The sequence below is a fragment of the Vigna umbellata genome, chromosome 9 (genome assembly GCF_029865625.1).
Source record: "Vigna umbellata cultivar VRB3 chromosome 9, Vumbellata_1.0, whole genome shotgun sequence".
Lineage (NCBI taxonomy): Eukaryota > Viridiplantae > Streptophyta > Magnoliopsida > Fabales > Fabaceae > Vigna > Vigna umbellata.
Genome location: NC_142173.1, coordinates 16,703,470 through 16,727,197, shown reverse-complemented (window position 1 = coordinate 16,727,197; position 23,728 = coordinate 16,703,470). Strand labels below are relative to the sequence as shown.

The following is a 23,728-nucleotide window of genomic DNA, read 5'->3' as shown; positions in this document are numbered from 1 at the left end:
CTATAATCCAACTTGTGAAAGAGTTTTGGATAACGAGCCAAGAATAGAATTTGTTTCATAAATTAGCAGAGCACATATCCTGATTAATTGTATAATTATAATTAAGAAAATAACATCCTCGATTGTAGGTGACAGTTTTTTTTTTCTGTAAATTAGAATATTTACTATCCCTAGGTGGAGCCGAAAGGCTATTTATGTGATCTGCATAATTGAATAAATTTTATATTTTTCAATAAATCTTAATCAGCCAAAGAGTGTGTCGTGTTATTATTTCTCATCACAAATTGAATTCAAAATGAGACATTTGACGCTTCTAATAATTTAAACCAGCGATGAGACTAAAGAGTTGATTTATAAACAAAATGGATGGATAAACTAATGGTACACCTATCTTCCCTAATGCAACTATTTGTACAAGTATAGGAGCTTCTTGGTACTTCTGATACATCATATCTCTAATCCTATTCGACTTTCCTACAAAACTGTATGCAGTTTAAAAGTTCCGAAAATTAGATGGAATGATGACTGTTTGGATGAATACTTGAGCATTCATGCCGCTTCAATCTTGTATCTTTAAAGGTAGAGCTACAAACCGTCTTCGAACTCATCGGGTATATGCAACTTCTCAACAGCAGCCTGTTTCAAAAAGAATAAATAATGACAACAGCCAATGTATGTTCCATGTACAACTATGATCATACAAATTAACAGTAAATGGTCAACACTTATTTCCTGAAATCGTATCTCCTATATATTAGTCTCTAAAATTAATTATTTTTTTTTATGTTAGTCCCTGAACATACTAAGAACCAAAATGATAAACAAGATTAATTTTGACTTATTTGACTTTTGCTTAGTTTCATAGACTAAATAATAGTGAAATACGATTTCAGGAAGTAAATTGGTCATTTACTTTACAAATTAACTAAACATTCAGCAAACTAATCCGAGAGCAGAAGATAAGTTATTTGTAAAAATTGTAAACGCATTTAGTAGTAAAGGATTGTTGTAACTCTGTTACAAGGCAAGTTCACCTTAATGACAGCAGCATCTGTTGCAGATGGTTTCAAATCCAAAGCAACACCATAATGAAACATTGCTCTTTCATGCATGTTACGCCTTCTATAGATATTGCCCATCAAAGCATAGACACTACTTTCACGAGGAGCACACTCTTTCAGCTCCTCTAGGACATCCAAAGCCTCGTCAAATTTTTCTAAGCTGATGAGTATGCTGGCCTTTTGATACATGGGAAGTGGATTTTTCTTATCTGCTAAGATAGCTTTCTCCATTATGGCCAGTGCTTCCCAGCTTCTCTGACAGACCACATAAGTATAATTTCAGAATACCGGATACAGAAACGCGAGCATAAGACAAATGCAATAGTAATCTGTACTACTACACCAAGAGTGGCAAGAGATTATTAACCTTTAAAGCATGCAAAGCAGTTCCAAGGTATGACAGTATAACAGAAGATCGTGGGTTGATTTGGAAGGCCATACGGAAATGATGTTCAGAGAACTCAAGCTTCTCTTGGCGAAGATATAGCATTCCAAGTCCATACCATGCCTTATAGTGCCTTGAATCAACCATGAGTGCACTCTGGTAGGACTTAATCCCATTTTCAAAATCTTCTAGTGCGACATACCTGCAAAGAACAGTGAATCATGACTCACGAGAGCATGAAAAGTTGTTAAACCATGTTTGGACACGTGAATCATAAATGTAAGACTAATGTTCATACTCATGTCCACAAAGGGTGTGAGCATATGCAAATCTGGGATTTAGTTGAACAGCTCGTTGAAAGCTCCTCAGTGCAGTTTCATGATCTTTCTGCAGGCTGTAGCAATTACCCATGGCACACCTGCCATAGTATTCAATACAAAAGACAAACCAGGATTAGTGACAATAATTAGAACAGAACAGCCAAATATAGCAGGGAGTGGGCTTTCTACTCTCGAGCTTTCAATTTGCCAAAATAACATTCCTTGGTGCAACAGTACGGTAATATTCTAATCAGCTTCTGATAGGTTTAGTGGCAAGGTCTATGCTAGAAGAAATAAAGAAAGTAGGTAGTTATAACCTCCTGCAGTTGTATTGTATAACAGACTATTATAAATAGTCTGTTAGGTTTTTGTAGGGAGTCTTTTTGGTTGTTTGAAAAAGGAAGTTAGGAGAGACAAGTATTCTTGAAAGACCTTGAGTGCTGTACTTGGTTTTTATATGTTCTTACCACATTGGTGGGACAGTTCTGTTTCTAATAAAACATCCAAGAATCTGTCCTGGAATTCTCAGTAATTCTGGGTGCCTATCAACTGGTATTCAGAGCTTGGTCAGAATGGAATCCAGATCAGATGTTGTGGAAAAGATGATGCAAGAATTCATGCAAGATCATGAGACAGGGAAATCAAAATCATGAGCGATTCTAGCATTTGGAAGACATGATTAGAGGGTTCACCGTGTTGGTAGAAACGGTGCCTTGCAGCACAAACAAGGGTGAAACTATTTCAGTGATGAATGCAGGCAATGGGTCACGTTGGGAGGAAGAGAGAAGTTATTAGGTTCCTGGGTTGGAAACCTAACTATCAACGCTCACAGTAATCAAAAGAACAAAGAAAGAATGGATTTTTGTATTGATATTGAGAACAAAGTACACTAATAGTGTTAATGGAGGCCTAATCCCCCTCTTAACCCTAACGGAGGCCTAATCCCCCTCTTCTAGCCAATGTCCAGATTTACAAAATAATCTTCAATAATCCCCCCTGACAACATAATAGAGTACTATTTATACAATTCCTCCTCCTTCTATCCTAAACCCATTACCCATTATACCCTTACCACCCTATATCCTAACAGAAGTACAACATTGTCTTCCTAAAAATGGAGAAACCTGGACATCCCTGTTTTTGTAGGAGAGAAGACATATGGTTGGACTAATAGACTGGAAAGATATTTCCAATTGAAAGGAGTGAGGAGGAAAGAATGTAGCCAGCCATAGTTGCTTTAGAAGGGAAAGCCTTAAATTGGATTTTGGTTTCAGTGGTGGGAAACCTGCAATCCAAATCCCCTACGTGGGAAGCATTCTTCAAGGTGGTTGTTGTACGCAGGTTTCAACCAACAATGCTTCAAATCCCCATTGAAATTCTGATTGGCTAGAAACAAACAGGTTTAGTGGAAGATTATATTGATCAATTTGAATAATATGCTGGGTTCTTGAAGGGGATTCAGCAGGATTATTTGGTAGGCATCTTCTTGAATGGGTTGAAGGAGGAAATCAAGGCTGAGGTTAAGTCGCATAAAGCCAGAAATCTTGCTGAGTTAATGATGATGAGTCAAATGGTGGAAGAAAAGGTTAGAGTAACATAAAAAAGGAGGACCTCCCACTGTTCAGCGCAACAATAATGCCTACAAACCATTTTCGCTGCTAGAAGAAATAAAGGAAGTAGGTAGTTATAACCTCCTGCAGTTGTATTGTATAACATACTATTATAAATAGTCTATGTTAGGTTTTTGTAGGGAGTTTTTTTAGTTGTTTGAAAAAGGAAGTTAGGAGAGACAGGCCCTCTCAGAAGACCTTGAGTGTTGTACTTGGTTGTTATCTGTTCTAATAAAACATCCAAGAACCTATCTTGGAATTCTCAGTAATTCTGGGTACCTATCAGCTTCACAAGCAAATAGCTCTAGAAAACCAAAATACACAAAAAATGTCTAGTGTTTGGCTCACAGCATGTGCACATATGCGCACTCACTCACACGAGCACACATGGTAAATATAATTTTAAGCAATCTGGAAAGAAGAGAGTAGTGCATAAAAATGGCATAAGAATAATTGAGTAGAAAAACTGAATTGTTACACAATTAAAATAAAGTTCAATGTAACACTACCAAGATTGAGGAGCTAAGCGATCAGTTGAAATCAATTCCTGAGCCAGGTAACTTAGCTTCATATCTTCCTTTAAATGCTGCAGCAGATATAAGTCATTTTGTCAGGCAAACATCCAGTAATCATTTAAAAATTTAAACTTTATGCGGAAGGAAGAAGCTAAAGAAATACAAGGATATTCCAGGTGCCCCACATCCAAGTTTCCTTTTGTAATTTTGTAGAAGACAACCGTTAAAAAAGGAATCGTTTTACTATCTATGTAACATCAGAGAAATCATAGCTTCAAACACATTCTAGGTATAACATTAGAATAGGAGCACAGAGCAAGGGCAGCAAAAGATTATTGATTAAGTATCTCTTCCTGTCAAGAGACTTTATTGGTTGAAAGGACCAAACGTCCAAATCAAAATGCAAATGGAAAAATGATTTGCTTTTAACAAAGAAAATATATTTTAACTCACATAAAGGACTGTTGAGTGTATATCCATTCCTTCCAAACTATAGGGTGTAATCTGACGAGCAAGACTAAAGGCACAATCAGCTTCTAAGTAATCAACTAGCTCAAAGTATGCTTTTCCAACCTGCATTAAAACATGCTCACGTAAGGAGGAGATTTCAAACGAGTTGAATTAATAAAACCAAATTCAACCACTATGCTGGAAAGGATAGTTTTTCTCATTTTAGCCTTGAAGACAAGATTGTTTCCGTACAAAGAAGCACTGATAAGCCAAATTCTACGAGGCAGTTTTGTTTCATGGTGTAAGTGTTATATATGTGGTGACAGACCAGTAGGAGGCCGTTAAGATATTACTTTGTCGGTGCTTAACATAAAATTGAAAATTCAAGGAAAGTAACTTTTACTTCATTACATATATTACGGTCCAAAGTTTACAGCATCCTGATACTTATCAACATCCCAACACTTTCCATTTAGTAAGCCACTTCCAAAACAAATAGTGGACATCTAACTGTGTCAAATAAGTGCCATGTCAGACATGTTTCTGAAATATATGAACAACACCAAATTGTTGTTTGCTTTTTAGTTCGTAGTCTTGACTTCCCTTGGTCTCTCCCACCCACTATCTTATTGTCTATCCAAAAAGATTAATCTATTGTCGTCTTTCAGGAGGAAGCCTAGTAACAACTTTTACATTTAAAGTAACCCTGACTCAAGGGTCTTCCAGGCTTGAAGCCTGAACAACTCACAAGCAAACAAAACTTTTGTGCTGAGATTTAATTTAGGATCTGAAATTTAATTTGATTGGGCTTTTTTTCTAGTTCTTTGTTTTTATTTCTATATTTATAGTCTCATCCAAAGTTGACAAAGATTTTATTTTCTTCACATCTTATATTCATTGAATTAGGGCGCAAAGTAGTAAAAGATTAGTTAACAAGTGGATAGTGAGATTAATTTCGATTTGAGGCTAGGACCTCAGACAAGGCTTCATATACAGAAAATACAATCTTTTTATTAGCGAGGAAAGTGGAGAAATGTAACTAAGGGCAGATAAGATATTCTTTCAATGAAGTGCAAAATAATCAAGTACTATATAGAACAAAATTTGTACGTTCACTGAACAAAAATTGGAATAAAACAAAATAAGCATGACAAATCCAAATAAATACCAAAATGCATCGGGCTACCAAAATTACCTGAGAAAGAACCCAACCAGTGTTGTAATGCTTCTGTGGAAGTTTCAGATAGGTATCCAGCGCATCCTGCTCTTCCACAAAAAGATATTTAGGAAACAAATGTAACTTGGGACAAGGTATTTTCCCCATTTTATTTCCAATTTTAAATCCCTAATTGCAATAACCTAAATATCTGGATTTTCCCGAGAAAAAATTAATTAATTACCTGGCTCCTATATAAACAGGAAAGTCTATAGCCTTCACCAAGAACTCTTAGAAGGGTTAATATTTCTGAAGCGCCAGTGATGATCTTAGAATCACTTGTTACTTGCCTGCCAATATGAAAAGTTGCTGCTTCTTGCTCATATGTTTTGGCTTCAACATCAGGAGATGAACAAGAATTTGTAGATGTATTATTTAAGGAATAATCTGGAACATCACTACGAATCCCTAAAATTAGAAAATGGAAATCATTTAGAATTTGAAACAAGGAAACTTTTAGGCAGTAAGCACCATAAGAAAATAAATGAATTAATCATAATCATAAATGGATATGCAAATCTTCAAGTTAATATAGTAGTTCAACATATTATGCTGATACCTAGCAATGGATTAGTATTTCTATCTGACTCAGCACTTTAGATAAAGGAGATGGCAAGAAAATCAAATTATATGAACTTTCCTTCTGAAGTCCTTCGAAAGTCTATGGCACAGAAGAAACCGACAAGAAATCTAACATTGTCAGCTGGGATGCAACTTGTACAAGGGAATGATTTCCCTAAGATTGCAACTCAACTATTTGTTAATGGAAACATTTCCAGATAAAAGAATAAGCTTATAGACTAGAGTAGTGGGATATATAAACATTCATCACCTTCATCAATGTTTTCGTTGGCCCATGACTGCCCTTTACGAATTGCCATGGCACGAAATGCCACATGGTTTAGCTTTGAACCTCCCTTATAAGAATTATTATTTCCATTTCCAGATACAACAGCTGAATTAGCATTTGCGTTTACACTTTCACTACTAGAGAGCCTTGAACTACGTCGAGGACCAGAATCAGAAAATAATCTACCTGAAATCTGTAACAATATATATTTAGTTTAGGAAAAAAAGGAGTAATGAAAAATGAGAGATTTATCATATCGTCTGTGTTAAGAGGTAGACTTTAAGCCTAACTCAATCCCACAAAACTGACTTGTAAGGTGAGGTTCACTCACTTATATACTCTAAACTAGCCTTATCACTAATCCATGTGAGACTTCCAACACCCCCTCACATTGAGATATATCATCTTGTGAGTGGAACTAAACATTAAAGAGTGGTCCAATAGTGGCCTAATAGATAGAGGGTTGAACAATATGCCAAATAAACAAATTTCGCTAGCATAGACTCTAACAATGACTTTCATACTAGATTAAATACACTTTAAACCTAACTCAATCCTATAATACCGGCTTGTAAAATAAGGTTTGCACTCACTTATATACTCTAAACTAGCTTTATCACTAGTCGATGTGGGACTTCTAACACAGTTTTGAAAAGTCAAGTCAACTGAGTGTGCATAATATTACAATCATGCAAAATAAGTTACTCAACAAAATAAATGTCATCGAACTCACACAAAATAGTATGGAAAATATATTCAACTATTCATCTAAAATGTATAGCACCAAATAAAAATCCACAAAGAACATAATGCAAAATAACTATAGTTGAGTCAATGCAGAAAATTGAGTAGCAATGTTGCAACCATATAAATGAGAATCAATGGTAATTGGTAACCTGCATTAAAAAGGTAAACTCAGATACCCATAACATCATTATCAGATAGAAACAAAATTGATGTCAAACAATGCTAATAGAAAAAATGCCATTCCTGATATAAAAAAAAATGCTAACTTGAATTATGATGTCAACAATCTGAATAAATCTAGATCACTAACAAATGCCAAAACAAGAAAAAATAATCTACCCAATACTGCCATGGTTTACTCTAGATTAAAGAGAAAATCCGAGACTGCTGGCATGTTTACCTACCAATGATGCAACTATAGGTTGAAGTATAGAACCAACCTTTCGTAACTTTCCTTCACCCACAAACTTTCTTCGAGGGGCTTGAATAGGAGAATTGACTATTGACTTAGGAGAACTGTCAACACTAAGTGTAGTAAGATTTTGACAATTTGGCATGACATTCCTACACAATGGGGGTGGAGCAACCCCTGACAACTGCAAAAAACGATAACATAACATGTAATTGACCAATGAACCTGCATTATCAATTTATAAACTAAAGAAAAAAGAGATGGCTTTATCCATGTCTGGATATATAGCTTTTCACAATTTTTAAAACACATTAATAGGCATACATAATATAAAATTAGAGTCACCTGTGCAACCATTGGAGATGGGGTGCTATAAAATGACATGTTAGATGAACCACTATTAATAGATTGACAAGTAGCTCCTCCTAATATAGATGCTCCATGATGATATGCAGCAATATCCTTGAGACCTTGCATTTGTTTGAGTTGCCTTGGATTCCCTTCTTCCGGAATACAAGATCTGGGAGCAACTTCATTGCTATCTTCAGGTGACATATGAGAGTTTGGAGAGGTTGAACAATCCGGGTATTCCTTTTGTATGCAAAAAGCAGCTGCTTCACCAAAAACTATACTTGCTTCTTCAGCAGCACCTAGAAAATAGTGTAATGATAATAATGACGAATGAGAGAATAAGAAAAGAACATTTATAAGATTTACACTAGAAAACAGTCATTTAGTAATCAATTTGCACTGGTTTCTGGCCATGTCATCTTTCCATTAAGTCACTTGACAGATTCAGCATTTGTTATGTCATAAGCAGTATAGTAAGGAAGAATTTTTTTTAAGGCCCATTACTGTTGAGTTTTTTCATCTAGCACATGAAAACCATGACAATAAAGTGTGTCTAGCGCTCCATTACCAAAACAAAATGTATAAACAATAAGTACCTCATTACCATACCATACTGCTTAAAATGACTGTGTTAGCTTTCTTATTTTTTTAAAGTTAAAAATAATTTCTTGGAAATGGGAAAAATGCATTTTAAAATTAAGCAAGCAGCAATTTAAACTAGTAGGTTGTGCCAATTGCTTCATCAAGTATGCTCTGTCATTGGGATTCAAGTGCTATCATCTCACATTACCTAATATACACAACTCCTCATATGCAACCCACATTAGAGGATCCATTGACAGTGCCTGCTTGAAATGTTGTATGGCACTTTTCCTTCTGTCAGTGCATCTGAAAAGGTAGACTAATTATTAAAGGGAATATAGATATGAAAATAGTATGAACTAAAGCCAAGACAGGCATTGAAAGACAATTCGATGGAAACCAGTCACAGAGGACCAAATATTCACTGAACATACCAAATACTTGATGGGAATCAACCACCAAATGGAAACCAACGCTGTGATGTAAACATGCAACCATTTGACAAAGGGATGCGCCAATAGGGAGAAGCGAGATTATCTAAATATTATAGAATCCTATGTGAAATTATTAAGTGTAGCTAGAATGCTAGGGCCATTGTTTGGTCACAACTGTTTGCTCTGCACTGTATACCACTATAGCCCGCTATTCATCACTATGTTCAAGGGAAGATCATATAAGTACAACTCTTCTTAGCTTCTTGTACATACCAACGAAAAGTTCAAATTGTTAAGAACAACAACACTAATTTGGTGTCATTGTTGAGTATATGTTATGTGATTTTGCAAAATTAGTTAGATTATTTAATTTATAATTATCAAAGAATATATATATATATATTGGGGCGGAGGGGCAGTCAACATTGATATGAAGACAGTTCAGCAACCTGTAAATGAGCCCTAATAGATAATGACCAGCTGCACCATTTGGAACCTACATAGTAAGAAAAACGTAATTAACAAAATCATTAACCTTCTCCCAGAAAATGCACCAACAAACTATAGTGAAAAGCAACTTGAAACAGAAGGGATATGTCAACTTATGTGAAAAATGAATCAATAGTAGCAAACTAGACTTATAGTACACAGTTGAATAACAACGATAAAAAACTAATGGACCCCAATACCAGAAGGCTTCTTGCTATGAGAAGGTATGAGAGAAGATCATTATATGCAGAATATGAAAGATAATAAATTTAAAATTCTTGGGCGAATACAATATGGCCACCTATTTATTTTTATAATTTAATAATTAGGAGATAACCATTAATCTAAAATACATTCTAAACTGTGTTTTATACCTCTGCACTAGGGTCGTTGATAGGACATAATGCTGCTTCAGCTTCAGTAAGAAGATCCATATGAAAGCATGATATCGCAAACAAGTACCGTGACTGAGCCATTTGGGAGCCTTCGAGTAATAAATAGGAAAAATAACGTGTCAAGATAAATAATAAGAAGCACTGCTACAAAATGACAGCAAGTAAAGGAAGTGAAACATTATATTAGAAGCCAATTAAATTGGCGAAAGAAAGGGTGGTGATATGATATTTAAAAATAATAGGACATAGCTCCAAAACTGACTTAAACGTAAATAACTAACTAAATAAAGGGGAAAAATACCCTTTAAGATATGGTATGCACAATAAGCTTGATTGCTCTGCAAATAACAGCCAGCTAACAATTGCAAATTTGTCTGCATTAAACAAACACAATTACCAAACACTGACGAAGAAAGTTAAAAAAATGTCCTTTAGCAAGTGATGTGAACTTAATAAATTGCCAAATAAAGGGTGCAAACAAACTTCATGAGCAAGTAATAGTTAACAATGTTATAAGGGTACAAAGATGTTAACTAGGTATATTCCAACACAAGGATCAAAGGCACCATTGGAGATATTAAATCATCTAGAGATATGATCAAATTATAATATATAAGTAGATGCAAACCTCACCTAACCACGTTGATTTTGTGAAGTTGAGTTAGATTTAAATTTCACTTTTTTAAGATAGTATCAAGGTCATTAACAACTTATCCCCTAATGAGATACTAGGCCTATTGTGCCACCCACTATTAGATCCTCTCTCTATTCCCACATTTGATGTCTTCAACATGAAAAGACGTAATCCCACATCGTCTAGAGATATGATCAAATTATAACATATAGGTGAGTGCAACCTCACTTTACTAAGCTAGTTCTGTAAGGTTGAGTTAACCTTAATTTCTACCTCTTTAACCCTTTGTTCACTTGAATGGATTTGAGGGAGAGTGATTGGTGGATTTGAGAGATAATAAATTTTTTTGTTGTTTATTTGAGTGAATTTGGAGGTAAGTAAGAGTGAATTTGGAAGTAACGTTTGTGAGAATTAGTGTAGGATTTGATTGATGTGACAGATTAAAAAAATTTACTTCCAAATCCACTCTCACCTACCTCCAAATCCACTCAAATAAACAACAAAAGAAATTATTTTCAAATCCTCTCAAATCCATTCAATCACTCTCCCTCAAATCTATTCAAGTGAACAGAACCTAAGAGACACATACAAAAACACATGTACCTTAGCTAAAAGTACAACAGATGACTATACATAATACATATCAATTCAGAAAAACTTCACCAACATGTGTAAGTTAATAATAAAACATATAATATCAAATCTTAAATATGGACATCTTCTTTCCAACAGATCTGCATGATTCACATTTGCTGAAAATGAAGATAATTAACAGCAGGTTGCATTATGTTCAGGGTAACAAGGGATTTTTCTTGTCAACAGATCAAACCATTATCTAGCCCTAAACTTAAGCTTAAATTCTGCAAAAAACCTTCATGTTACACAAGCAACCATTGCAAGTCAAACAGTCAAACTAAGTAGTCGCGTACAGCTCTTACGCTTAGCTCTTCAGAGGCTGTATGTACACCACCCGACCAACATCTATTGGCCAACTAACCAAGTCCCGCTTGTGACTGTCTGAGGGTGCAGCCAATCAGCCTCTCCTTCTTGGTCTCACAGATGACCAATACTTGCAAAACCAATATGACATAACTGTTGACAAAACACTCACGCATTGCTAATGGGAAAATGATATAAGAACATGAAGAATTGTTGAGCCCTGCCCTTGCGGGCCCAGTATAATGGTCTCTACGACCTTCCTGTGAATCTAGCAAAAGGAAAATGCTAGAAGCACGTAGAATTCATGAGAAGTATAATAGTCTCTAGAACCTTCCCATGATTCTAGCAAAGGCACAATTGGCACCACTCCCGAATGGCAGGAACGACATACTTGCTGAATAGGCATCACCAACAGAGGTCAAAAATTGTAGACCTTACTGAGCTTCTAAATTAATACCAAACTTTAGGAGTCTCTAGCGTGAATAAAAGTCAGTGCCAAAATTTCTAAAGCCAGGCTACGATAAAAAAAACTAGAAAACCTTTTTAGAGCTTCTTTACTGAAAAAAAAAACTATATTTCCAGTAAAAAAAAACTCTTTTAACTAGTGTCTATAGGGCTTACAAACTAAGTATCCCTCTTCCAGTGACACGGCACAAACTCACTCCAAATTTTGAACCCACAAAAACCACCCATGTTTATCACTCTAAAGAAACCTATCAAACACTCAAGGAACTTCAAACCTGAATTAAATCACTCTATTAACGCAACAAAATTAAAATAAAAGCAAATCAAAATCTCTCAGGACAACAATACTCTTTGAGAAACTTCCACAAACGAATCGAATCGAACAGCTAAAGAAACCCTAACCGAAGCCATCGATCTCGAAGCACAGGCAAACGCAACAAAATAAGAAAAAAGAGTCAAAAAAAACAATTGAAGCTCATCAGGTTCGTAGGCTTTAGCAACTAATTTTTTTTTCGTCTAGGTTTTGTACAATAATTTTCTAAGAAACCAAACAAGAACTACGAAAAATAGTTCAGCGTAGTGCTGAAAAGAAGAGAAAATGCAGCGAAACACCACCTCGGAGGGAAACTGAGCACAAAGACGCTGCGAGATGAAGATGGCGTTGGAGTGCAGGAAATGGCGAAGACTCTTCTGCACGCAATCCACAAGTATGGCTTCCATGGTTTGCTTAGCAAAGTTCAATTTTCTTTTTTATTTTCTCAGGACGCTAAGAAGAACGGGAATGGAAGAACATAACCAACGCGAGTGAGAGTGGGGATTGGCTGCTGTGATTTGTTTTGTTTTTGGTTTAAATTGGAGGTCTCACGTGTTCGCTCTCTTTTTTGAAATTCAATCACGTGATAGGACATCATCCAATACTGTCCCTTTTCTGGAATAAAATGCTGTGTTGGAAAGATTATAATGATAAAAATAGAAAAATAAATAAAATAATGAATTAGAGGTGGGGAACAATCCACCTTGATCTAATTTTTATCCAAGTCAATCCATTAAAAATTCATTTTTTTAATTCAATTCATTTATAATCTATTTTATTAAGTATGGATAATCTACATTTTATAAATTTTTATTGAATCTCCATTGAGTCTAAATTTTCAAATATAAAAAATCTAAATATTCAAATTAAATTTTAAATATAAATTTTTAGTTAGGTTAGGCTAAAGGTCGAGATGGATTGGACCAGATCAAAAGTAAGACAGATCAAACACAAGGTCGAACTAGATCACTCCAAGCAGAAGGCCTACCCGAGCTGACACAAACATGAGGTCAAAGAAGGTCAGTCCGGGTTAAAGATTGAGATGGGTCGATCCAGATTAAAGGTCGAGACAACCCAAATCGGACTAAAGTAGAAGGTCGAGTCAGTCTGTCCCAGGTTGAAGATCGAGTCAGGTCGGTCTGATCAGAAGGTACAAATGGCCTACCCAAGACAAAGGACGAGACGGCTCAACCTTGTTTAAAGGTCAAGACGGACATCTCCTGGTCGAAGGTCGAGATGGGCCGACCTTGTCCATGAGTCGAGATGGGTCAGGATAAAGGTTGAGCCTGGTCAGCCCAGATGAAAGGTCAAATAGGGTCAACTCAGGTTGTAGCTTTAGACTGGTAAGCTCAAGCCAAAGGTCGAGATGGGTCAGCCCGAGCTGAAGGTCGAGTTGGGTCGCCCCAAAAGCAAGGTCGAAACGTGTAGAACCTAATTGAAGTTTGAGACAGGTCGACTTAGTCCAAAGGTCAAGAGGGGTCGTCCCGGGCTTAAGGTCGAGACGAGCCGACCCGGGCTAATAGTCGTGACAAACCAACCAGGGTGTTTCGGATGTGAGGTCAAGTCACTTCAACCACCTGCACAATTTCTCCTAAGATGTCGCTCGGTAGTTGCTCTCTTAGTCCTTCTCTTTGTTCCACCGTTCGGAGGTGTACCTGTCAAAAGTTCTCTAATGCTTAAGTTAGTTAATTATCTGTACGGGAGTTCAACGTGATGGTAATAAATGCACAGTAAATGTGATCACCTACCTCTTACCTTTTACCTATATTTATAGTTTTCGACATGGGCTTAAGATTAGTAAAACCTTAATTACGGTCCAAATGCAGCCAAATACCTCTAATCATTATTTACCTTAATCTTTGTAGGAAAACTTGTTGATTGACTAAGGTCGGACGTTTCTGTTCCTGTACGTCTGGTCTTACCGTTTGGTTCTACCATGTCCAATCATTGTTTAACTGCTTCTTGCTCTCTAGGGTCGTCCGGCTAGCTTGATGTGAGGTAACTATGTGGTCGTCCGTCTATACGGTACATAGGACAAAGGTCAAGACGGGTCAACCTAGGCCGAAGGTCGAGATAGGTCATATTGTGCTTGGTGATCATTAGGTTCTAGTGATTCAACGATTGTTGTAGCCTCATCAGCACTATTCTTCATCATGGTACCTCATGTTGATGCGTCTAACAACATTCTGGTTTGTAGTCTTAATCCACTATAAAACATGTTGAGTTTACCTACTTCATCGAATCCATGGTTGGGACATTTTTTATTAAGACGTTTTATCGTTCCCATGCTTCATAGAAGTGTTCATCTAGTATTTGGGAAAAAGTTAATGTGGCAGCCTTAACACTGATATATGTGGATGGGAAAGAATCTAGCTAGAAACTTCCTCTCCATATCTTCCCAATTGGTCAAGCTTTGATTTGAGTGATATTGTAACCAAATTTTGACCCTTCCTGTTACTGAAAATGGAAACAACTTGAGGTATACAACTTCCTCATCATAAGAATTTGTCCCTAATGTTCCACATAATTCGTAATGTGGCCAAATGATTAAATCGATCTTCTTAGGGTAATCTAGCAAATTGATTTGTTGTGGTGAGAAAAAGTAAGGAAGATTTCATCTCCACTCCTTTTATTGGCCTTACTATACTTAAGAAGTAGTGTGTCCCTATTTGTTGAGTGTAATATCCTAGTAATCTCTTTTGATTATTATTAGCAGCTATTTGATTAGAGCAATTTACCACAAAATCAAAATATGACTCTACAGCTTCAGTCTGCAGCTGTAGTGGTGGTGTCAAGATTTTTCTCTATTTTTGTTCTTGTTGTTGTGTTTTCTAAGTGTTTGTTCTACCTCTGGATCAAATAGCATAACATGTATTTTTCTTCTTCTTTGCATACACAACGACTAAAATAGTGGTGAGCAACGTTAAAGCACAAAGATTTATGTAGAAACATTTTTGAAAATCAATGAAATAGTAAAAAAAAATTAAAAACGAAAGAATTAGGAATGAGTTAGCTTTTCTACACTTAATTACAAATTTGTACAGTAATTAATCTGGTTTAAACAAAGATTTCTTGACTCAAATCTCCAGTAACATAGCCAAAAACTTGTTCACGTTGATATTCAAACCCAAAATATTTTAGTAAGTATATTGGGTTGTTGTACTAAAAGTGTCGTATCCACAAATATTTGGCAGAAACTAAAATGTTTTAATAAGTTTGATCTATTGTAAAATGATTTAGGTCTAGAAAACATGTTTGTATTTTGTTAGAGCATTGTAGACTTAGCTTTGGAACTCTGTTTAAACTACTACATAAGTAACTTTATATGATTGAACCATGTTGAAGCTCAACTTCACATATTTTCCCTCTCTTACATTAACTCTAACTCCGTGTATGAAGTTTCAGATGATCAAGTTTTGGGAGTTCTCTTCAATGTAACTCTAGGTCAATGTCTGGCACCTAGACCTAGTATATTTTCTACTTCTTAGTTTGAAACTTGTCAATGACTGCATATGACTCATGTGCATTAAGATTACTCTATTTCAGTTGCACACACTAGATCTATGTCTAATATCCAAAAGCCCACAGAAAAATTCATTGGACCACACAACTTAAGACAACTTTCACTCAATCTTAAGCCAGTTAGAAAAGATGAGTGATCAATTCATCCAACAACAAGTATAAATCAATTAACAAACTTTAAACCAAAAGAAATCATTCATAAATGGAAGGTTTTACCGAATACAAGAAAGTTCAAATCTATTTACATCTTTGATCCAACACAAGAGAGATTTAGCTCCTCGTAAACGATAGGAAGAAGTATAAATAATGAAGAAGATACATCTCGTAACCCTCTAAAGATATTCTATTAGTTACAGAGGATATTGGTGAAGAGTCTCTCTTTAAAAGTACCCTAAAAGTGTCTTAACTGAAGTCCCTTTTTTCTGTTTTTCCTCTCTCTTTGAAATTTGTCCAAGGTGTTGATATTTATAGATCTTGATAACACGGCTAAAGCGGTGGTCTATGGCTTCAGAATTGAGGTTTCCTCCCTTACTGGGTTTCCTTTGTGGCTTAAGTATTGATATTCTAGATTGAAGTTGCCTGATGTTACTTAATAATAAAGGACTCTTTATGGCTTAAGCATGAGGCCAATGTTTGAGGAAACCTTCTTGCTTTGGTTTTCTTCATGGTTCATGCCCTCAAAATGACACTACAATCATGTTGTGACAGATTCTTTCAAAAGTGTTTAATTTCTTCTTCTTTTCTTCAAAATACAAGTATGACTCTTTAAATTCGTATGATTTTTCAAACAAGTAAAATTGGGGTAGTTAATATGGATTTTACACACAATCAAAGCAAGATAAGTGCTAAATTATCATTGAAATTTATTAATACCAAGCATTTATCAGGTAGTAAACTTCTTTTCGTAATTACTTGTCACACCCTATACAAATTGTCAAGTAGAAGTGATTAACAAAACTTTATACCAACTTCTTAGTTGCCTAATTTCAAAAGATCTGGAAAGAGTGGGAAACACACATACCTCATTGAGTTTACTTCATATCAGAGGAGTTCATATTACTAATCCCCCAACCACCTTTTCAGATTGTTTATAGGTTTAATTTTTTAACCCTTCTCAATTTATTTTTTATTCTCAGTTCGAAAGACATGATGTATACTGCTGCAAATGAGAAAGCAAATTTTGTTAAGAATTTACACGTCAAAATCAAGAAAAGAAACAGAAATAAAGGTGAAAAATATGCCAGCAATGCTAATAAAGGAAGAAAAAACAAGGCTCAAATAAGGTAATTAAATATAAACTCACTGAAGAAAAAATATATTTAAAAAGAAAAATAAAACTCGAGATAAAAAGAAACAATATATGAACAACAACTTGAATTTTTCTTATCTTTTCCATGAGAGTGTTTTAAATTACATAATTTGAAAATACATTTTAAATTACATAATTTAAAAATTAAAAAATGTATTCAAATAATTCAAAATACATTTTTTGTCTCTTATCTTGTATTTCAAATTACCAAATCCAAAATAAAGAAAACAGTGGCCCAACAGAAGGCCCAAACCTGTGGCCTAGTATCGAGACTTAAGTCTCTCCTTTGCAAAGTATCTTTAGAATCAGAAAGTGGCTGAGAACGTTGAAAGCTTCAAATCCCGTGTGCTCTGCAAGGACGATGCGCGACAGAGACACTTGGATGTCCGTTCCGGTCAGTTTGATGGTGAAGGAAAGTATTCCGGCGAGATGGTCATGGGTGGCAGATCAGAAGGAGATCGGAAGAAAAGAAGATGCACGGTAAAGGTATGTAATCTATATTTGAGAGAAAAGTAAAATTGCTGTTGTTATTTTCTTAATTTCTTCTACACCTTTTGTTTCTGATACTGGAAGCCCTTATATAGGGTTCCGGTAACACCAAAACAGAAAACCCCAAAAATAGAACACCCTAGAAGCAAAATTACTGTTCAAATGCACAGTAACCACTAACAGAACAATAAAAGACTCAACGGAAATAACAAACACAATTTAATATCCTCCCCTCAAGCTGGATGGTGGATGTTCACCATTCCAAGCTTGGGAATAATCGACTTAAATCGAGTGCGATGAGGGAATTTTGTGAAGACATCAGCAAGCTGTTCTTCTGACCGAATAGGTAGTAAATGTAGAAACTTGGCTTGTATCTTCTCACGGACAACGTGACAATCCAACTCTATATGCTTGGTGCGTTCATGAAAACTTTGGTTTTGAGCTATGTGTCTCGCAGAGTTGTTGTCACAGTATAAGACAGCTGTAGCAACCGGTGTGACTTCGAGGTCTTGAAGGAGATAATGCAACCATTGCATCTCACAAACTGTAGCAGCAAGAGCCCTGTATTCCGCCTCTGTAGATGATCTCGAAACCGTACTCTGCTTCTTTGATCTCCAAGAGACGAGAGATTTTCCTAGGAAAACGCAATAACCTGTGGTTGATCTCCTTGTATTAGGGCAGGTGGCCCAGTCAGAGTCGCTGAATCCCTTTATCTGTATCTCCGAATCAGAAGCAAAGAAAAGTCCTTCAGATGGACTTGACTTAACATATCTAAGTATATGTTGCAAAGCCTGATAATGATGCTTGGTTGGTTCCTGCATAAACTGACTCAACAGGTTAACTGTAAAACATAGATCAGGTCTAGTGTTAGTAAGGTAGAAAAGTTTTCCTATTAGTCTCCGATAATCACTAGGATTATCCATGTAATCCTCTGTCTTGTATAATGAGTTGTTGTTGCTCAAATATGGTGTAGAACTGGGTTTGCTTCCAAGCATCCCTGTTTCCTCAAGAATATCAAGCGCATATTTTCTTTGGCAAACGTGTATTCCTTTTCTAGACCTAGCAACTTCAAAACCAAGAAAGTACTTAAGTTCTCCCAGGTCCTTAATGTGAAATTGGTTGTGTAAAAGGGTTTTTACCAAACTGATTTCTTTCATTGAATTTCCTGCTAAGATAACATCATCAACATAGACAAGTAAAGCTGTGAAGTCTGTGTTAGTTCTTTTGACAAATAAAGAGTGATCTGATTTAGACTGATTGTATCCAGAAGAAATAAGAAATGAGGAAAGTTTATCAAACCATTGTCTACTGGCTTGTTTCAAGCCATATAAGGACTTAGTTAACTTACAAACTTGACCTTTATTATCAACATTTAAGCCTGGCGGAGGATCCATATATACATCTTCATTCAAGTCTCCATGGAGAAAGGCATTGTCTACATCAAGTTGATGTAGAAACCAATTCTTAGAAGCTGCAAGAGCAAGAAGCATTCTAACAGAAGTAAGTTTAGCAACAGGGGAAAATGTGTCTAGAAAATCTATACCCTCTTGTTGGGTATACCCTTTGGCTACCAACCGAGCCTTGTATCTTTCAACACTACCATCAGCTTTGTGTTTGATCTTATAGACCCACTTGCATCCAATAGATCTCTTTCCCGGAGGAAGTTGAGTCATGAACCAGGTTTTATTTGCTTGTAAAGCTTGAATTTCCTTTTGCATAGCATTGATCCATTCTGGGTTGTTCTTGGCTTGTTCATAAGAACTTGGTTCTTTATTATTAGTTATAGCAAGAGTATATCTTAAGTGCTTGTCAGATAGATTTTTGTAAGATAAAACATTTGTTATTGGGTAAGGAGTACTCAAACCATTTTTGACAGTCAAGTATGTAGATGGAGATTCATCTCCTTCTTGAATATAATTCTTCAAGTATTCTGGAGTTTTTCTAACTCTGCTAGATCTTCTGTGAACATTTTCTTGCTGCTGTTCTGTGGGATTTGTGTCTTCATTAGTGGAAGTATTGCTTTCTGTCGAGTTTCTACCATTTGAATTACTTTGATCAGGATTCTGGTTCTCTCTTTCATCCTCTGCAGATTCTTTCTCATTCCTGGAATTAATATTATCAAGGAAAAACATATTTTCTTCACCACAATTACCACTATCTTTCCCTTTCTGTTTATCTCTATATGGGAATACATTTTCATAGAAACAACATTTCTGCTTATGATTATCTCTCTACTATTGATATCAAGGACTATATACCCTTTCATTCCACTCTTGTATCCTAGGAATATTCCTTTCCTAGCTCTCGGATCAAGCTTGCTCCTATTGTTTTCTAAAGTAGATGCAAAACAAAGGCATCCAAACACCTTTAGATCAAGATAGGTGGGTGAATCATTATACAAGAGTTCAAAAGGTGTTTTGTCATTGATAACAGGAGAAGGCAATCTATTTATTAAAAAGACAGCATGAGATAAAGCATAAGACCAATAGGTGTGAGGGATATTTGATTGAAAGATTAAGCTACGAGTAACATTCAATATGTGTTGGTGTTTTCTTTCAACAACAGAATTCTGTTGTGGAGTTTCAACACAACTTCTTTGATGCTCAATTCCATTAGAATTATAAATAGCAAGGCAATTAAATTCAGGTCCATTATCAGTCCTAATAATTTTAATTGTTTTGTTAAATTGAGTCTTGATTTTCATGATAAAAGCCTGCAAAAGATCTCTGGTCTGACCTTTGTTATTCATTAGAAAGGCCCAAGTGTGCCTACTATGGTCATCAACTATGGTAAGAAAATATTTATGCCCATGAACAGAAGGAGTAGAAATAGGACCCCAAATATCACAATGTATTAAATCAAAACAGTTAGTAGACAAAGTATTGCTCTTAGGAAAAGGTAATTTGTGTTGTTTAGCATAGTGGCAAATGTCACAAGTATTGTCAGCGGAAATTTGAATATAGGGAACAATTTTACACAATTTCTCAACAACTTTGTGTCCAGGATGGCCTAGTCTACAGTGCCATAGACTAACACTTTCTTGTTCATAGGAAAATATACAACTAGAAATATGGTTCCTTCCAAAAGTCTGCAAGTGGTAGAGTCCATTGCACACACTAGCATATCCAATCATCTTCAATGTAACATTGTCCTGAATTTCACACATCTTAGACGAAAAGGTAAGGGTGCAGTTTATGTCTCTAGTTAGACTTTGAACAGATATGAGATTAAAACTAAATTCAGGTATATATAAAACATTAAAAATCACAAATTCCTTAGTGAAATAGATGGTCCCTGCATACTGGGCAGTAACTAAAGAGTTATTAGGTAGTTTTACAGATATGGGGTTGATTTTATAAAAGGTGGTAAACTGACTTTTGTCATGGGTCACGTGATCTGTGGCCCCTGTGTCTATAATCCAAGAAGTCATACCTTGTGTGTCCTCTGTGTTGGCTTTCTGTATTTGACTAACACTGTGTGATGGGCTATCAGCTTTGTCCAGCAGTTGTAGTATCTTTTGCATCTGTTCATGCGTGAATGGATTCTGAACAGCATTTTGCTGATTAGCTTGAGTTCCTGAGGAGGCAGAGCAAGCATTTGTAGAACCCCATTCCCTTTGTCCAGCATCAGTCTCACAGTTTCCGTCATTTTTCTTGTACCATGGTGGAAACCCATGCTTAGAATAGCACTCATCAATGGTATGATTCATCTTATGGCAGTGGGAACACTGTTTCCCATAATTGGGATTTCTTCCTCTTCCCCTTCCTTGGTTTCTGGGTGGATTTCCACGCCCATATGTTCTCAAATTCTGGTTGGTTTTCCATTGATTTTGTTTGTCAGTGGTGTTGGCTAGTATTTTCCCATCACCTTGATTATAATTTCCTTGCCTTTCTTGTTGTATAATAAGTGAAAACACTTTATTAATGCTGGGCAAAGGTTCCATGAGTAATATCTGAGTCTTGACAGTATTATAACACTCGTTCAAGCCTTTCAAAAAGCATATCACGTGCTCCATGTCCCTATATTTATGTGAGGCCTTAGATAGATCACAACTGCAAGGAACTTTGCAGTTACAACTGGGAATAGGCCTAAGAAATTCCAACTCCTCCCACAAAATCTTCAAATCGGTAAAGTATTGATTTATGCTTCGTTCACCTTGTTTTATAGAGTGAATTTCCTGAAGAAGGTCTGAAAGCTTGAAATGATCCCCCTTTGAAAATCTCTCTTTTAATTCTTCCCAAAGTTCTTGGGCATTCTCCACATAAATCACGCTCTCAGCTATTTGGGGTGAAAGTGTCTTGGTGATCCAAGATAATACCATCATGTTACTTCTTTCCCAAGAATCAAAAAGACTATTACTTCTTTGAGGCTTTGTGATCCCGCCATCTATAAATTTGAGTTTATTCTTTGAAAGAAGGGCTCTCCTCATGTTTCTACTCCAAGATGTATAATTTGACTCATTAAGAATCTGTGATATAAGGGAAGCGCCTGGGTTCTCCCCTGGATGCAAATAATAGGGACTGGTGGGATTGTTAGTTTGATCCGTAGTCTCCATGAAAGCAAGAATGGCGAAAGAAGCGGATGAGGAATCAAGAATTACTGATACGAGCAGCGGAAAACGTAGAACAGGTCCAAGACCTGCTCTGGTACCATAAAGAAAACAGTGGCCCAACAGAAGGCCCAAACCTGTGGCCTAGTATCGAGACTTAAGTCTCTCCTTTGCAAAGTATCTTTAGAATCAGAAAGTGGCTGAGAACGTTGAAAGCTTCAAATCCCGTGTGCTCTGCAAGGACGATGCGCGACAGAGACACTTGGATGTCCGTTCCGGTCAGTTTGATGGTGAAGGAAAGTATTCCGGCGAGATGGTCATGGGTGGCAGATCAGAAGGAGATCGGAAGAAAAGAAGATGCACGGTAAAGGTATGTAATCTATATTTGAGAGAAAAGTAAAATTGCTGTTGTTATTTTCTTAATTTCTTCTACACCTTTTGTTTCTGATACTGGAAGCCCTTATATAGGGTTCCGGTAACACCAAAACAGAAAACCCCAAAAATAGAACACCCTAGAAGCAAAATTACTGTTCAAATGCACAGTAACCACTAACAAAACAATAAAAGACTCAACGGAAATAACAAACACAATTTAATACAAAATACAATTTTGAATTATGTAATATGAAAATCTAAAAAGTATTTTGATTTATGGAATCCAAAATACATTTTCAAATTATGTAATCTTAGGAATATATTCTAAGCTAGAGAACACTAAGAAATATATTCTTATAGTGTCATAAAATTAATAATAATACTATGTATATATAACTTTAAACTTACAATATATACATAGTATAATCTTTCAAATTTATAACTTAAACAAAGCATTTTTACCATAAACATGTTAAACATATCCCTCCAAATAAATAAATACAACTTCAAATATATAAACATCATTATCAAATAAGAAAATTACTGTTACATCCTTTAATTTCACAAATTCTTCCTTTTTCCACTAATTGAAAAGATATCGTACTTCAACTTTTCTTTCCTACTTGTTTTCTACTTGTTGTTATGTGTTACCCACCCCATTGCAAATATTTTATTCATGCATGTATGTAACATTTAAATAAATGATTTTTTATTGAATTAACTTTCAAGTTTCTTATAAATTTAAATATTTTTATTTGAACTTATGTAATTTAATGTTTTTATTAACTAAGTGATTATTTTACCTTGTCTTGTTTGTTTATTTGTATGTGTTAAGAAATGTAATATTATGTGATTAAAACAAAACAAAATAATATATAATATGATTTTTTTAATTTTTTTTATTGAAAATGTGTTATATAATAAAAAATTGTTGTCGTTATTTGCATGATAATGAGAATTTTGTTTTTTCACTGTTGATACGGAAGTCATGAAAAAATATGACAATTTCGTTATTTAACATATGTTTAATTAAAATAATAAAATTTATTAATTATTTTGCATTAATTACAATATCTATAACCATAAAATCTCATATTTTTAACCGTAAATACAAGTAAGCAAATTGTTTATCTTATCCAAATGAAAAGAAATTAAACATGAAATACTTAGTTATTATAAAATATAAAAATTTTAAGTATTCAAAAATATAAAAATGTTTAATGAAGACAACAATCATATATATCTTTTTACTGAATTGACTTTCAATATATTTTGAATAAAGTCAATTTGGTCCATTTCATTAAATTAGCTTTGAT

The 23,728-nt window shown here is 35.3% G+C and overlaps 2 protein-coding genes across 3 annotated transcripts; both read right to left on the bottom strand.

Moving 5' to 3' along the window:
* Positions 1 to 262: 262 nt before the first annotated feature.
* LOC148192730 (cell division cycle protein 27 homolog B-like) lies at positions 263 to 12,671 on the bottom strand. 2 transcript variants are annotated; one of them, XM_088098901.1, is made up of 16 exons: positions 12,471 to 12,671; positions 10,119 to 10,191; positions 9,797 to 9,906; positions 9,383 to 9,429; positions 8,708 to 8,805; positions 7,912 to 8,216; positions 7,595 to 7,750; positions 6,390 to 6,600; positions 5,742 to 5,965; positions 5,537 to 5,602; positions 4,345 to 4,464; positions 3,886 to 3,962; positions 1,745 to 1,864; positions 1,429 to 1,648; positions 1,035 to 1,316; positions 263 to 636 (listed from the first exon to the last, which is right to left on the bottom strand). In XM_088098901.1, exons 1-16 carry the CDS (start codon positions 12,573 to 12,575, stop codon positions 586 to 588), a joined length of 2,265 nt encoding a protein of 754 aa, XP_087955027.1. In that variant the 5' UTR covers positions 12,576 to 12,671; the 3' UTR covers positions 263 to 585. The 2 variants fall into 2 exon arrangements, with proteins under 2 accessions (XP_087955027.1, XP_087955028.1); XM_088098902.1 differs by lacking the exon at positions 263 to 636 and having other exon boundaries at positions 1,122 to 1,311.
* Positions 12,672 to 20,473: 7,802 nt separating this feature from the next.
* LOC148192729 (uncharacterized) lies at positions 20,474 to 22,583 on the bottom strand. The gene is made up of 2 exons (XM_088099842.1): positions 20,921 to 22,583; positions 20,474 to 20,639 (listed from the first exon to the last, which is right to left on the bottom strand). Exons 1-2 carry the CDS (start codon positions 22,041 to 22,043, stop codon positions 20,605 to 20,607), a joined length of 1,158 nt encoding a protein of 385 aa, XP_087955968.1. The 5' UTR covers positions 22,044 to 22,583; the 3' UTR covers positions 20,474 to 20,604.
* Between the last annotated feature and the right edge of the window lie 1,145 nt (positions 22,584 to 23,728).